The 17532-nt window shown below is 39.1% G+C and overlaps 2 protein-coding genes across 5 annotated transcripts; both read left to right on the top strand.

Moving 5' to 3' along the window:
• The first annotated feature begins 446 nt into the window (after positions 1-446).
• LOC106053936 (uncharacterized) lies at positions 447-2661 on the top strand. Its single transcript, XM_056041797.1, has 3 exons — positions 447-936; positions 1360-1527; positions 2037-2661. Exons 1-3 carry the CDS (start codon positions 884-886, stop codon positions 2122-2124), a joined length of 309 nt encoding a protein of 102 aa, XP_055897772.1. The 5' UTR covers positions 447-883; the 3' UTR covers positions 2125-2661.
• Positions 2662-11757: 9096 nt separating this feature from the next.
• On the top strand, positions 11758-16859 carry LOC106053937 (uncharacterized). Of its 4 annotated transcripts, none has more exons than XM_013209624.2 (3): positions 11758-11898; positions 12653-12719; positions 15459-16859. In XM_013209624.2, exons 2-3 carry the CDS (start codon positions 12677-12679, stop codon positions 16376-16378), a joined length of 963 nt encoding a protein of 320 aa, XP_013065078.2. In that variant the 5' UTR covers positions 11758-11898; positions 12653-12676; the 3' UTR covers positions 16379-16859. The 4 variants fall into 4 exon arrangements, with proteins under 4 accessions (XP_013065078.2, XP_013065079.2, XP_013065081.2 ...); XM_013209625.2 differs by having other exon boundaries at positions 11767-11868; XM_013209627.2 differs by lacking the exon at positions 11758-11898 and adding an exon at positions 11944-12304.
• The last annotated feature ends 673 nt before the right edge of the window (positions 16860-17532 follow it).

The following is a 17532-nucleotide window of genomic DNA, read 5'->3' as shown; positions in this document are numbered from 1 at the left end:
CTCAAACGATGATTTTAAAAATAAATAACATTCTCTGGATTAGCCAGTGTAAATGAAATCTTGGCTTTATTTATTATTGAGTACAATGTCTTTATGAGGCTCAGTTTAGTTGAATTCACTTTTGTATTGCTTAAATTTGTACATTTCTATAACCTTCCGTCATCCAGAAGAAGGAAAATATTTATCTGTTTATTTTGTATGGACAGAACAAAAAAAAAATTTTGAAGTGGGAAAATTCTATGGTAAATATTGATTTTACATGCAGCAGTGCACTTGAAAGAAATGGTAACCATGGATTAATTCAATTTTGCAAATCTAATGCCATTAAAAAGCTTTTCAAAATCTGATCATTTCATCTTACTTTTTAAAAATAATGTCTTAAAAGTTTGACCAGTCTTAAAGTTTTGGAATATATTCCTATTCCTAAATTTCTGAAAGAGTGACATGCTTTATCATATTAGTTCTGAAATATCACATTTCAAGTTCAAAATGGTTACCATGGTAATTTATTGTCTTTAAACTTCCTTATGAAAAATGAATCCCTTCAAGGATGTCATCATGAAATGAGCTATGTCTGCATTTGTAAAGTCAGTTATCAACACAGAGAATACAGAGGGCATAAAATATTCCTCCTTCTGGCTTTTATTTGTGAGGGTTAATGTATTAATTTCGCTGACCTACTCAGATGAGGTTTGACTTTAGCTAACTCTACCTTTCAATTGAATGGAATAAACAGTTAAAACTGAATACAGAATTCACTTGAGTGTGTTCTAAATCTGGACTATGATAGAATGCTAATGTTTCTATTTCTTTTCCTAGAGCTCAAGTCAGTTCTATCCTATCACAAGGTCCTTCACATAGAGACTTTACTGCAGCTTGTGAAATGTGTGGTAGACTTGGAGCTGTTCTACCTGTACTGAAGGAACAGTTTGACAGGTTAGTACTTTTTTTTGTTTAATGTATATAGTTATCTTAGAATATGCTACTTTTAATATAGCTACATCAGTAAGCTGTAATAAATGGGTATCAATTGAGCAACCATTTGTTTGTTAGATTAAACTAGCTCTGTTTGTTTCGTTTGAATATTTGTAGTAAAAAGAGAGCTCATTGAAGAGACTTTTTAAATATAGGCATAAATATTGGTTTCTTAGTTTTATTTTTGCAAAAGCTTTAAATAGAAATGGGTGTTTAATTCTTTGCAGGACTAATGAGATAACTTCTCTTTATTTAATAACATAAAAATGTCCTGGGAACATTTGGAAGACCTAACTTTGACTCTATATAAAAACTCCCAGTTTTGTCACATCTCTAGAATGCTTAGAATAGCTGCTTAATGTTTCATGTCTTTCCTATTGCCAGATGTCTTTCATTTTCACCAGTCATCGTTGGGGATCACATTCTGGAGTTCAGGAGCTTTAGTGACATTTTGAATTCCTTTTACCATGATGCTAAGCTGTCTTGTGAAGACCCTTGTGAGCCAGTAACATTCCAGCAGCTAATGCAGCATTTCAAGTTAGGCAAAAACAGGTTAGTGTGGCAGCTATCTAGTATATCTAGTCACATCAGCGTCTTCATGGAATAGACAGAAGACTTAAAAATAAATTATAGCTTTTATATAGCGCTATTTTCATGCCTATAATATGCTCAGAGTGCTTTGGTCCAATGTCATTTGTGGACCAGTGGGGGAGGGGGTATCTGGAGTAAGGTTTTTCGTGCTGCCTTTAGGCTTTATAGGTAGCTAAGCCAAGTAAGGTTTTTCATGCTGCCTTTAGGCTTTATAGGTAGCCAAGCCAAGTTCAAGCATATTTAGCCTTTTGACCATGCATCCCACATTTTATTTCGTTTTTTTAAACTTTTATATTGATATTGAGAAATGTTATTGGTTTCTTGCTTACCAATATTTATCACCATTACTTTTGAATAAATATTGTAAAAATAAAGAAGAGTAAAGATTATTGATTTTTGTTGAACACAAACCCCAATATTTGAAAGATGCATTTTTATCCAAATTTGAAACAAAGTTGTTTCTGTTTCAGGTCAAAGTTATCTGCTGGTGTTGAGCAGCTTCAGAGTTTTATTCACGAAAATGAACAATTGAAGGTCAATGTGTGTTCCAGAATTTAAGTTGTTGTATTTCAATAAAAATCTATTGTCACCCAGTAGTTGAATATGAATGGTATACAAATATGACATTGATGGGTATGACAGTTGACTGATAGGATTGTTATATGATTGATATGTTTCAGTTGATAGGTATGATAGTTGAATGATGGGATTGTTATATGATTGATATGGTTAAGTTGATAGGTATATCAGTTGGCTGATGGGATTGTTATATGATTGATATAGTTAAGTTGATAGATATGTTAACTTGTATGGCTGTTGGATAGCTGGTAGGACTAAGTTGGAAGATATTCAAAGTACTTATTTATAGGAACTATGAGAGACATTTCTAAAGGATGACTAAGTTTAATTCATTTAGTATTTTTCCATTCAACAGTTTTTCTAGTCATACTAACATGCATATTGCTGGTGATGCATGTTTGAAATCAGTTTTGATACAATTGTTTGTGATTTACTTCAACTATTTGAGAGATTTACTTTTTTCTTCTGTTCTGATATTTATATACTTGAAAAATGAAATAAATTATTACAAAAATATATATGCTTTTTTTTAAAAAAAATGTCTTTTTTGCTTTTTATTTATTTTTGGTCTGTTTTTATTGTAAGGCTTTTAGAAATAATAATGTACAATCACAGTACATACTTTTAGCTCCTTTAGCTCCTTAGTTGATTGATCCAACTAACAACAACAAATCTTATTTGTTCTATACATGTGTATCTTTTCATTCTAGCTGCTTCCAAGTAAACCCATCTTGATTTGTTATCCCTCTTGCCTCAGTAGTTACTAGTTTTTGACCTGCTCTGATGTATCCATCCACCTTCTCTGATTGATTTCTGTATTCAAATGGAATCAGACAAGTTTTTCTTTTAGTGATGATTTTATTGCAGATGTTAAAAAAGTAATGAAGTGAATTATTTTCTACTATTAAATAATTTGTTAACAATGATGCTAGCATTCACATAATTATTTACAGACTTCAACTTACAAAAAAAAAAAAAAAAAAAAAGCAAATTAGTCAAATACAATTTTTAAAGTAAATACTGAATGCATATCAAAGTTCAGGTAGTATATTTTTCACACCAGATATTCAACAAAAGCTTAAAATATATTTGACTTAATTTATAGACGTAGGAATATTTTATCTTGAGTTAGCTTTGGAGGAGCACATAATAGAACCTTAATCTGTTGCTGTTCTCATTAGGTTGTGATGTGACCTGTTGTCTGTTCTCACTAGGTTGTGATGTGACCTGTTGTCTGTTCTCACTAGGTTGTGATGTGACCTGTTGTTTGTTCTCACTAGAATGTGATGTGACCTGTTGCCTGTTCTCACTAGGTTGTGATGTGACCTGTTGTCTGTTCTCACTAGGTTGTGATGTGACCTGTTGTCTGTTCTCACTAGGTTGTGATGTGACCTGTTGTTTGTTCTCACTAGAATGTGATGTGACCTGTTGTCTGTTCTCGCCAAGTTGTCATGTGACCTGTTGTCTGTTCTCACCAAGTTATGATGTGACCTGTTGTCTGTTCTCGCCAAGTTGTGATGTGACCTGTTGTCTGTTCTCACTAGGTTGTGATGTGACCTGTTGTCTGTTCTCACCAAGTTGTGATGTGACCATTTGAGTCTTTAAAACTTACTTTCTTGTTTATTAAACATTTTTTTACTTGGAAGTGAGGCGTGGTGGCTGAGCGGTAGAGCACTTGGCTTCCAAACCAGGGGTCCCGGGTTCGAATCCTGGTGTGACAAGTCAAAAACTCGCTGTCAGAGTCACTCAAAATTATCACAGCATTAATCATTATTTTTCATTATTTATTTATTTTATTTTAATTATTTCCCCATCCTACCCCTAAATTATTCACCCGCCACACCTTTTCCGCTCCAGGCTAGACTTAGATGACCACCTTGGAGATAGCTAAAGCGCGTCCTTTCATTTATCTGCCCTTGATCGGGGAAAGGTAAACACACAATCTCTTTTGTCTTGCCCGCCGGATGTCTGAAGGACGGTCGCGGTTGACACCACCTTGGTTTGAATGCAAGCTAATCCTTCTCCCCCCCCCCCCTTCTCTCACGTCTCTCTTTGATCTAAGAGATTACCCTGGTCAACACACCGCGTGATATTCCAAGGTGCGCCTCCCACCTCGAGTCAAATCCACCCACGTGTAAGATAAATCTTAGCCTAGGGCATTTCCTGTGTCCGCCCACATTCTCCAGGCCTGTATATAAGTAGATTCAAATCAAGTCAGACCCTCTCTTTCTCATTCGAGCTGAGCTATCGAGTCTAGACTATATCATTTATTCTCCCTCCTAGAGGAATACCTGGTGGTAAGCCGAACTTAATCACAAGTTCCATCTTAATTACGTTTGTGCTATTTCCATTGGATATCATCATGTGTATTTTGCTTAGTTCATTTATATTTAATTAGTGCATTGTGTATTTCTCACTGGCGTAAGTAGAAAACATAAACATGTGCTATGTATATATTTTAGTATTGCATTAATCTATTAATGCTACGTTGCTCAATTGATCATTGATGCAACCATGTATATATTTGTACACCTTATTTTATTTCCTTTATCTCGGTTGATCGCCTTGATGATTTTACTATCGCACTAATACTGCGCTTAGAAAGGAGATATGAATTATCTCCCCTGTAATGAATTATCTCCCCTTTACTCATTTTACTCTAATGAGAGTTGCGCCGCTTGAACGGACACACCATTCAAGCGCGCTCCATTGTTCTCGACCCACGGTCATATGTAAACAATCATCTGGGTCGCTGACCACCGCCCAATTCAACCCCCCCCCCCTTTTCTTTCTCTATCCACCTGTGTTGTTTATTTGAGATTATTATTTCCCCTTCTATGTACATTTTTATATTAGTATTTCCCCTTTTATGTACATTTATATAATGCTACTATCTGCCATCTATTTTCCAAATCCCATTTGTCATCATCTCCTCATTGTGCTCTAAAGCAATTTCACCAATCTGACGAATGCACCTCAGTCGAGGGCATCGATAAGATGCTTGAGAGACATGTCCTAACTTGTCTTTGTTTATCCGCAGCCTCCCTCAGGTGTCTGCCTAATTGTTTGATATCAAGAATCACCTACTATCTTTGTGCTTAGTGCTATTCAGCACTGCACTAGCTCACTGACCTGCCTATTTATCGGATTACTTACCTGCCTATTTGCCTACTGGCCTATCTATGTGCTTAGTGCTATTCAGCACTGCACTTTCCTATTGAGTATCACCTACCGCCTACGGAGATCTACTCAATTCTACTACTTGGCGCTATCGGCATTGCCCGTCTATTCGACAGCCCACCTGTCAAGCTATTAGGCGCGACGTCCCTATAGAGTCAGATCTGTGCGAGACGTCATAGCTACGCCAACCCTCGGCAACTCACTGGACATATCCTGTCGACTACGCTGCCCACGGCAGATCAGCTCTGCCCGCAGTATCCTTGTGCCCACGGTGGCCGGCCACCCGCCCTACTGTGCCCACTACAGATATTAGATTTTGGGGATTGAGACTCCACAAGAACTATATCACCGGCGTCCCTCTATCCGCTAGAGCGCCACCTCCAGCTGCAGAACCTCAAGTCAGGACACAGCCAGCTGCGACATCAACAGGACAACCAGCTAAGTCAGAGGACAAAGTGACATACTCTCTTATTAGGTGCAAGAGTGATGATCTAAATTATCATCAATTAGAGATAGGTGCAAACCCTCCCCCTTTTTATTCTTATATGTATATTTGTGTAAATAAATATTCTTCATTTTAACTTTTGTATCTATCTTTCATTGCTTTGTCTCGTTGCGTGTCTGCTCCCGATTCATATGCTGATAAGTGGGGGTGTGATAGCATTAAAAATAATCATCCCCTAGACATAAAACGTGCCAAACACACGTCACATTTCCCCACCTGTCACATTTTGGCGAGCCCGTCCGTGGATTTAACCCATTAGTACAGCAGGCACGAACAGGCAGCAATAACTAAATTCCATATCAATATTATTTTTTCCTTAAAATATTTATAAGTATCATCACTTCGCATTATCAAGAGTGTCACTTTTGTCACATTTTATTTATTATTATTATTGCATTTCATGTGTAATATTTTCTTGCAGGAACTTTGTGATTAACTTAGGCAGACACCACATTCCTTTTGCACTCTTTCCTGTAACCAGCGACTCACTTTCACTAACCCACTTTCTTTAATTCTAGCTAAATCCTATTATTAATTCTATTGGCCCCTCCACCATCCTAGTACCCCTCATCATTATGGCCAGTGGCACATTCTCAAAAGAGCACTCTGACTTAATGCAGAAAATAGCTGAATTCAAAGAAATAGCGGCCACCCTATATAATGATGAGGCAGAACGGAAAAAATATGTGAGGGAACGTTTTGAGGCATTTAAAAGAGAAGAAGAAAAGAGAAAAGAAGACGAAAAGGAAGAAAAAAGAAAGGAAGACGAAAAGGAAGAAAAAAGTAAGGAGGAAGAAAGAAGAAAGGAAGACGAAGAGGAAGAAAGGAGATTAGCAAGGGAGCATGAGTTGGCATTGAAGGCGCTTGACCAGGAAATACTAGAAATCAGACATCGCTATAGACAGCAGAGTTTGGAGCTGGACGGCACACCCGCCAGACTAGACCAGGAAACAGAGGAGAGCGAAACCACAACTCATGTCCAAATTGAGTACACTGCCCAAACGGAAACAGAAGTTGCTGCCAAGAATGAGACTTTCATAACTGATATCCCTTCTCTCGACAATCCCACATTATCTACCCAGCCCAACCCTCCTGCTCAGTCCAATAGTCCTGCAAACTGCGATGCCCCAATCCAGCCCATGCCCTCAAGCAAACCCCAATCTAGAAAGGCACCAACCCAACAACCAGCCTTGCACAAAAACTGCAACTACCCAGCACGTAAGCCTCTTCATAACCAGAACAATCAAGCCCACCTTGACTGCAACAACAGCACGCGTGGCAACAAAACTAACCGTGCCTACTGTGACTGCAACGACAGCATGCGTAGCCACAAACCCAACCGCCATAAGCAGCAGGCCTCACAGACCATTTCAGTAATGACCGCGGTCCCCAAACCCTCTGTGTCTAATCAGCAACCACGTACTGATAGAACAGCGGGCGACCCATACGTCATATCAACACTGACTGTGGCCCCTGAACACACTGCCCTCGGCCCTACGAAAACGGAAGTCCTACCGGCACTTCCTCACCCTGTCTCTTCTTCCCCCGGGATAGAGACCATTCTGGTTAACGGGCGGTACGTCCGGTCCCTATTTGACACAGGCTGTGCGGTAAGTTCAGTTATCTGCAAAGCACTGGTTGATCCGGCTGATCTCACAGGTAGAACTGTGACGATTCAGTCCATTGACCGTGAGATCCCTCCAAAGGTTCTTCCTATTGCTAGGGTCCACGTAGAGTGCAGGTACGTGCATGGTACCATTGACGCAGCCGTCATGGACGCGCCAGTGTACGACTTTATTCTAGGCTCCAAATATGTCCCTCTTGGAGTAGTCAACAAACCCTACTTCTCTCTGCCCGTCGGCAGATCGACGAGGCAGAAACGTGGCCGCAACCAGCTGGTTGGAAGCCCTGGTCGCCACACTAACACGTCTAGTCCCGACTCATCAGCGAATCTCAAACCACTCCGCCCTGGCATTGACACTGCTAGGAAGTCACGAGTTAAGTCGTATACCCGCGCTCGTGAGGGTCTACTTGACCCAGGCTACTCAGCCAAAATCATGCAATATTCCTCTGACATTGACAGTGTCAGAATGCCCCGAGGTAAGATGAACCCTTGCTCTCGTGGACTCGCTCCTCTTCATGGCTCCTCAGCCACCATTCCGAATCAACCTCTCCCTGGCATTGATAGTGTCGGGAAGTCACGAGGTAAGCCGAAGTCTCGCGCTCGTGAAAACTCCTCTCACCATGGCTCCTCAGCCACCGTTCAATATCAACCTTCCCCTGGCATTAACCGTGTCAGGAAGCCACGATGTAAGCCAGATTGTCGCACTCGTGGGGACGTTCTCAGGCAGAACTCCACATTCTTTATCAGGCCACTCTTCCCTGGCATTGATCGTGTCAGACGATACCGAGGTAAGCTGACTACTTACTCTCGTGAAGAAGCGCCTCACAGCGGCTTCGGAGGTAAGCCCCAACATGCACACGTGCCTTGGGCACCCCGCCTAAGCCCCACTCACACTCCCCAATCCGCCCCAGGAAGGAATGATTACTCACCCAATCGCCCAATCTACTCTCCCAAGCAACCCCAAAGGTTTCACCCAGGTGACTACATATTCAGGGACGGAAAGTAGACCACGGACAGACTTGGACAGACTCTCCTCCTGGCATGGCTACCCCTTATTTCTCCAGATTTTTTTTTTCTAATGCTGTGATAACAACTGATCTTAAAGTTAGAGTGACATCAGTCTGCTCGCACTTTATGGATCTTTCTGCGATAGATCCATCTTGGCGGCGGCGTATGTGACAAGTCAAAAACTCGCTGTCAGAGTCACTCAAAATTATCACAGCATTAATCATTATTTTTCATTATTTATTTATTTTATTTTAATTATTTCCCCATCCTACCCCTAAATTATTCACCCGCCACACCTTTTCCGCTCCAGGCTAGACTTAGATGACCACCTTGGAGATAGCTAAAGCGCGTCCTTTCATTTATCTGCCCTTGATCGGGGAAAGGTAAACACACAATCTCTTTTGTCTTGCCCGCCGGATGTCTGAAGGACGGTCGCGGTTGACACCACCTTGGTTTGAATGCAAGCTAATCCTTCTCCCCCCCCCCCTTCTCTCACGTCTCTCTTTGATCTAAGAGATTACCCTGGTCAACACACCGCGTGATATTCCAAGGTGCGCCTCCCACCTCGAGTCAAATCCACCCACGTGTAAGATAAATCTTAGCCTAGGGCATTTCCTGTGTCCGCCCACATTCTCCAGGCCTGTATATAAGTAGATTCAAATCAAGTCAGACCCTCTCTTTCTCATTCGAGCTGAGCTATCGAGTCTAGACTATATCATTTATTCTCCCTCCTAGAGGAATACCTGGTGGTAAGCCGAACTTAATCACAAGTTCCATCTTAATTACGTTTGTGCTATTTCCATTGGATATCATCATGTGTATTTTGCTTAGTTCATTTATATTTAATTAGTGCATTGTGTATTTCTCACTGGCGTAAGTAGAAAACATAAACATGTGCTATGTATATATTTTAGTATTGCATTAATCTATTAATGCTACGTTGCTCAATTGATCATTGATGCAACCATGTATATATTTGTACACCTTATTTTATTTCCTTTATCTCGGTTGATCGCCTTGATGATTTTACTATCGCACTAATACTGCGCTTAGAAAGGAGATATGAATTATCTCCCCTGTAATGAATTATCTCCCCTTTACTCATTTTACTCTAATGAGAGTTGCGCCGCTTGAACGGACACACCATTCAAGCGCGCTCCATTGTTCTCGACCCACGGTCATATGTAAACAATCATCTGGGTCGCTGACCACCGCCCAATTCAACCCCCCCCCCCTTTTTCTTTCTCTATCCACCTGTGTTGTTTATTTGAGATTATTATTTCCCCTTCTATGTACATTTTTATATTAGTATTTCCCCTTTTATGTACATTTATATAATGCTACTATCTGCCATCTATTTTCCAAATCCCATTTGTCATCATCTCCTCATTGTGCTCTAAAGCAATTTCACCAATCTGACGAATGCACCTCAGTCGAGGGCATCGATAAGATGCTTGAGAGACATGTCCTAACTTGTCTTTGTTTATCCGCAGCCTCCCTCAGGTGTCTGCCTAATTGTTTGATATCAAGAATCACCTACTATCTTTGTGCTTAGTGCTATTCAGCACTGCACTAGCTCACTGACCTGCCTATTTATCGGATTACTTACCTGCCTATTTGCCTACTGGCCTATCTATGTGCTTAGTGCTATTCAGCACTGCACTTTCCTATTGAGTATCACCTACCGCCTACGGAGATCTACTCAATTCTACTACTTGGCGCTATCGGCATTGCCCGCCTATTCGACAGCCCACCTGTCAAGCTATTAGGCGCGACGTCCCTATAGAGTCAGATCTGTGCGAGACGTCATAGCTACGCCAACCCTCGGCAACTCACTGGACATATCCTGTCGACTACGCTGCCCACGGCAGATCAGCTCTGCCCGCAGTATCCTTGTGCCCACGGTGGCCGGCCACCCGCCCTACTGTGCCCACTACAGATATTAGATTTTGGGGATTGAGACTCCACAAGAACTATATCACCGGCGTCCCTCTATCCGCTAGAGCGCCACCTCCAGCTGCAGAACCTCAAGTCAGGACACAGCCAGCTGCGACATCAACAGGACAACCAGCTAAGTCAGAGGACAAAGTGACATACTCTCTTATTAGGTGCAAGAGTGATGATCTAAATTATCATCAATTAGAGATAGGTGCAAACCCTCCCCCTTTTTATTCTTATATGTATATTTGTGTAAATAAATATTCTTCATTTTAACTTTTGTATCTATCTTTCATTGCTTTGTCTCGTTGCGTGTCTGCTCCCGATTCATATGCTGATAAGTGGGGGTGTGATAGCATTAAAAATAATCATCCCCTAGACATAAAACGTGCCAAACACACGTCACATTTCCCCACCTGTCACACCTGGTGAAGACTGGAATTATCAAATTCGGTGTCTTTGGGCATCTCTGAGTCCACCCAGCCTAATGGGTACCTGACATTAAATAAAGGCGGTTGGTTGTTGTGCTGGCCACATGACACCCACGTTAACTGTAGGCCACAGAAACAGATGACCTTTACATCGACTGCCCTATAGACCACAAGGTCTGAAAAGGGAACTCTACTTTTTTTTACTGGGAAATCAAAACCTTTAGAGTCTTTAAAACTTACTTTCCTATTTGTTAGTCACCTTTTTACTGGGAAATAAAAACCATTCATCAAAGTTGCTCTGCAACATTCTCAACAACCCAATTCCTCTAGTTTCATCAAGTTTATTATTATTATACCACACTACAAAAATAACAATAAAATGTTAAGTGTTGTTCACCTCATCAGTTGGTTCTAAAGCGTTGTTTAACTCACCAGTTGGTTCTAAAGCGTTGTTTAACTCACCAGTTGGTTGTAAAATGTTGGTGACTTCACTGGTTGGTTGTGCGGATTTGTTGACTCATTAAACTTTTGGAAATATAACCGAAATGTTAATAAGATAAGATAATTTTATTGATCCAATCAAATGGAAATTCAGTTTGAATACAATTGACAACATCAGCGTAACTACTGTACAATAACAGTATAGATGAAAAATTCGAACAACATTCACACACGAAACACATACACATTCACAACCAGCGCCAGGATGGCTGCCTGGTCGTGCGGTTTGCGCGCTGGACTGTCGTTTGGATTTATCGATGGTCCAGGGTTCAAACACTGCCCGCTCCCATCCCCCGTCGTCCTGCTGGAGGTTTGGACTAGGAAGTAAACTATCTTCAACTCTGAAGGAACATCCGAAACATGTAAAACAAACATCCTCATTCCTTGACCTAATTATTTCTATCTTTTATCTAAATATCGTTATTTTTAGCCTCGGATTTTCCAGAATATGTTCTTGGCTTAAAGACGATCGAAAGTAGATCTCTATCAAACAATCTAAGTCTCAACGCATATCAAAGCATAGTTCCATGATCAAAGTAAAGTATTCAGTAAAAAGATTTGTACGAGTAGGTTTATTTCATAGTATTTTTATTGAAATATTTCTTACGATTTAGCTGACATAAAATCTAGATCTACATCTTGATATATTAGACCTAGATCCAGATCTATAGACCTACTTTACATTTTCAACGAAATATACAGTCTCGGCAGTAGGATAATATAGGACCACAGTCAGAAATGAGATGAGATGAAAACGAAACATCCCAATTTATTTTTATTTTCAATATAATAGACTCAATGAATTGTGATCATCAATTTCATCAATAGTCCACCTCTTTGCAACGTCACACATATTCAGACAGGAGACTAAGCAGTATCACGTGAATTGGATAGGAGTGAATGCAGATATTCATCGTGAACCTTTTATATGGAGGAAGATTGGATAATGATTAGCTTCAGATATCCATCCAGGCACGAAAGTTTGTATGACTTGTAATCCAACAGGAGCAATAAGTTCTTTATATAAACCATTACTACTATGATATATCACTATTGATGTATCTGTAAACAAAATAAAAGCGCTGTTGTAATTAACTTTCACTTTGCCTTTTAACCCGCATTACCCAAAGGGGCCGTCTACCAGTCTATGTCACAACACAAACTACCTTTCTTATCTTATTGCCAATTAATCCAGAATTATTAGATTTTGATTATATATGTTATGAAATAAAACAACGAAGTTAACTTCTTAACCGTGTAAAAATTAATATATGCTAACACTTTATATTCCACCTATATATATATATATTGTTCATTCAGGTCGTCCATTAATAAAGGTCTTCGATGTTTACGAGCTTCCATTCAAAGACAATGTGGCAGTTTTTAGGTATGATTTTTTTTTATCTGATCTCTCTTCAAAGTACACGTCATCACAGAATGTCTTATAAATGTAATTGTTAGGTTTCACTGATTACGCAGTACACAACAACTCGAAACGACTACAGCACACTACTAACGTCAGGGGAGTCTAGACCAGGCATGTCAAACTCATTAAGGAAGGTGTATGGGTCACATAAAAAACTTTCTATGACCTGAGGGGCACATCAAAAAATCAGTTGCAAAACAGCCTACTAGTTTTATTTAAATTAGAAACAATAGAATAGAATACAATAATTAATGGCATACCTGTCCCTTAGCTAAATTTGTAGTACTGTTTGGTAATTAAAAATTACTATGATTACGCATTATTTTCTTTGTCCTGATGATTGACATCTTTTCTGGAATACAAGTTTATTAATGTCAGGTTGAAGTTTGTTTGCCACTGACACTTTCATCACTGATGACCAATTTTGATCAGATAAATCTCGAACGGTGAGGTGTTTTTGTAGCTTTCATTATGGAAAAGAACTGCTCACAGAGATCAGTGCTTGCCAACATAGCTAGAATTCTAGCTGCAAATTTCGGCAATTCAATGTACCGTTCAGGTAAATAACTCTAAAATTCTGGCTCAGCCAATTCTATATACTTCAATTTCAACAAAGAATCTGACCGCTATTATTCTATCAGCTCTAGTTGCACATTACCAGCAGCATTTTCAGAAGCAAATGAGAATGGAGATACAAACAGCGAAAATTCTTGCTCGTATGAAACGAAGTCACGAAAACGGTCATAGAATGCATCTATTAACGATTCCAGGTGTAGGACATATTTGCCAAATGTTGTAACCGTATTTAATCTTTTTAGTTCCTGACACGTTGAGAAGTGAACAAGATTTTCTCTTCATATTTGGTTTATCCACAGTCGTAATTTTGCTTGCAAGCACTTCACATCATCACACGCAGTCGTGACAATTTTGTCTTTACTTTGAAGTTTCAAATTCAAGTATTGCAGGTGACCAGTGAGATCAACTGCAAATACCAATCCCGAACCCATTCGTCAATTTAATAATGTTCAACAGGTTCGCCTTTCATGTTCAGAAACAATACAATTTTCTTCCGCAATGCACAAAATCTCTTCAATACTTTATGACATGAGAGCCAGCGGACTTCTATGTAGTTGGGAACACAATCAAATTCGTGTTCAATATCATCCAGAAACATTGAAAATTGGCGAGGATTAAACCACGGGCACGAATAAAATAGAGATCGACTGAAAACGGTCTTATGACATGTTGGAACTGCACTGCAATAGCTTTGCGCAGAATGTTTCTTGGTGAATGATGCACTGAAAATGAGCAAATTTAAAATTAGAATCAGTCTCTCTTATTTTTGCAAGTAGCTTTGCATCAAGACCATTTCATTTCATAGTTGTTGCATCATCCGTTGTCAGACTAGCTTTAAGCTTTACCAAAGATAAATTGTACTGCCCTATCACCTCCTGTCATTTCTCAAACACATCCTCGCTTGTTGTGATGTTATGCAGAGAACAGAGCTCAAGTAGCTCCTCGTGTATCTCAAAATTCCTGTCACAGGCCCTTATGAATATAGTCAACCCGTTACATCAGTTGAGTCATCGAGATCCAATGAAAATAATTCCAAATCAACTATTTTGTTCTTTAATTGTTACGCAAGCTGACAGACATGTCATTTATTCAATCTGCCACAGTGTTCCTAGTTAACGTTACTTCTTTGAATACTTTCACCTTTTCTGGACAAATTACTTCGGCGGCTTTAACAACACACTTCTTAATAAAACCACTTTCACTAAATGATTAGCTATGGCTTGCAAATAAGTTTGACAAAATGTAGCTTGCTTTCACTGCAGACTCACTCTCGTTGTTCAGTTTAACAAATTCTATTTTTCAATTCAAGTAGCTTGTCATCTCTTATTTTCCAGCATAATAGTTTAACATTATTTTGATAATTTTAAAGGTGGCCGTGTTTGACATGCCTGGTCTAGACTCTAAAATGTGTTATTGCTTTAGCGTACTTTCCTGGGGCATAAAAGTTGGTTGGATAAAAGGAAACTAGAAGAATATGGGTTAGTCAGTTGAGAACTTTGGTTCAATTGTAAAGCTTTTCTTATTTCAATAGAAACAATTATTCTACTGGATTATAGCGTACGGAGAAACTATTATGACTATTCGTATTATATAATGTGTTCAACTATAATGTGCTCAACTAACTGAAGTTCAAATTATTGTTGTCTGTTCAGAGTATTATTTGAATTCTAAAACTACATCGCAATCCAATGGGAATAGAAAGTGCATAAGAGATTCCCATTGGGGAGGTGACATTAACATTTGACTGCATTATTTATATATTAGCCATATAATGTTTAAGGTTTCTGCGCTCAGCAAACACAACTCAGCTCAAGTCGGGACTCGAACTCAAGACCCCAAGTGGTTTATGTCACTCAGCCACACATCTCATACAATATTATAAATAAAGGCTGTCATTTTCTTAGCGCAGAGAAAGAGAGAGAGAGAGAGAAAGAAAGAAAGAGAGAGAGAGAGAGAGAGAGACATGGAGAGAGATCTATACGAAGTTTGATATTTCATATCATAAACCATTATATGCATGCATATGTAAACATTGTAATTACGGTACATAAAACATACACAAATGTAGCCTTGGAGTAAACTATAACATAATATGTGCATGTTTGCTGTGTTTGATTCTGTTAGGTGACTACGAAACTCAAGTGTCTGAAGGTGGGGAGGCTGATCTAGACGGACACTATACAAGGTGTGCTAAGAATCCAGGTCACAAACACTTCATACCTGTTGATACATTTAGCCTGGAAGATCTTCCCGTCAGTTATCGAGACCCTTGTTTGAGTGACCTCATCAAAGCCACGGCTGGCCTGACAGTCCGAGTGAGTGTTCCTATGACTAGTTCAGACAGACCAGCGTTTTGGCCCAGCAGTCACGTGCCATACCCTTTCTACAGCAGGCGAGGAAGTTGCGTTCTGAGAACAGGAACTGGTCGAGTGATGGAAGTGAATAAGATCAAAGCTTCTACACAGTGTACGTGTCAGAAATGTGTCACCAAGTTACAAACACCAAAAAAAGCGCAGTGGGAATTACTGATAATGTCTGCCGCCCACGTAGTGTATGACGACACTGAATCAAAGCACACATCTATTAGACTTTTCTATGATAGGAAAGAAAGTCCAGACGTCATTCTCCACACTGACAGTATAGTAAATTTAAATATTGAGGAAGACCGCTGTATGTTTAAGTGTGTTACCTGCGATAAAAAGCTAGGTGACAAGTTGAAAAGGAACTTGAAACATTGGGAAAGTCTCTGGTTTAGCATTGATCAAAAGTATAGAGAGTCCAAAGATGTTCACAAACTATCATTTATTGTGTCACATCCTCACGGATGTCGTAAAATGGTAAGCATTGGACAGTGGGTAGACAAGCAGCATGTAGATTTAAGCGAAGACCTGCTAAAGTTTACCTACAGAACATGTACATGTCCAGGAAGCAGTGGAGCACAGGTTTACTTTGTGGGATACATTGGAGGTTTCAGAGAGCATGTTCACTCAGGCTCATTTAGCAGTGAAGGTCTCAACTTTAGTGGCATTGGGATAGTCTTTTAAATTACAACGATCGCGGACATGGCTTAGAAGTAACATCACTAGGCATGGTGAGATGAGATGTTAATTATCCTTCTTGGAGATCTTCATTGAATTCTAAGTTGCACAAGATTTCTGTGCCATCGTGAAGGCTTACCATGGACATGTCTGTTTGGTTTTTTGCAAAGTTCGTGCCGACGTCTTGTAAATGCATTATCTAAATCATTCATGAAATGTATTGTGAAATACCCCGATGTGATGACATTCTTGTAAAAGCACTATCTAAAATCTAAATCATTCATGAAATGTATTGTGAAATACCCCGATGTGATGACATTCTTGTAAAAGCACTTATCTAAAATCTAAATCATTCATGAAATGTATTGTGAACTACCCCGATGTGATGACATTCTTGTAAAAGCACTTATCTAAAATCTAAATCATTCATGAAATGTATTGTGAACTACCCCGATGTTTTCAATAAAAGAAGTATTTTACAAATGTATTTAGAACTCGTAGGTCCATCAGTTGTGTCTCGCAAGGTTAGAGTGTAATTGTATTTCTTATGTTATTTGTTATATCCTTAGCGACAATTTTGAGAAAGTGAACAATAAAAAATAAATTAAATTAATATAAGAAGTATTTTTAAGTTCTAAAATAGTCTAAATCAAACCAGAGAAATTTATCACTTGATTTAGTTGAACACAGTAGTAAGCCATCATATAAGACCGTTCGCAAATTGCTCATGAACATTCATTTAACTCTTTCATTTTACAAAGAAAGTTTGAGTCGAGTGAAAGCGTGCTCAAAAAGCCAAATTTAAAGATCATTGTATTTCAAATATTATAAAGGCCAAACCAGAGTTTTCCCTGTGACCAATTAGCCGAATGGGAAATGTCGATAAGGTTCCACTCAGCAACTTTTTGAACCATTCTGCAAGCTGATAGATCGAGGAGGAATTGTCAAAAGCATATTTCTATCTTGTAACATACGACAACCCCCCCCCCACACACACACACACACTAGCAATTTTAGAATCATTCAAATGTTACACTCAATCTTCGAGTATACAAACTCAATGACAACAATCAGTTTAAAAGCTTAACTTTACTAAGTCTTTATTTAGATGACATTTGATGGAAACACCTCCTATTCATATATCAAACAGAAAAACAAAT

Source organism: Biomphalaria glabrata, chromosome 9 (genome assembly GCF_947242115.1).
Source record: "Biomphalaria glabrata chromosome 9, xgBioGlab47.1, whole genome shotgun sequence".
Classification (NCBI taxonomy): Eukaryota; Metazoa; Mollusca; class Gastropoda; family Planorbidae; genus Biomphalaria; species Biomphalaria glabrata.
Note: the sequence above shows the minus strand (reverse complement) of the source record. Positions and strands in the feature narration are given on the sequence as shown.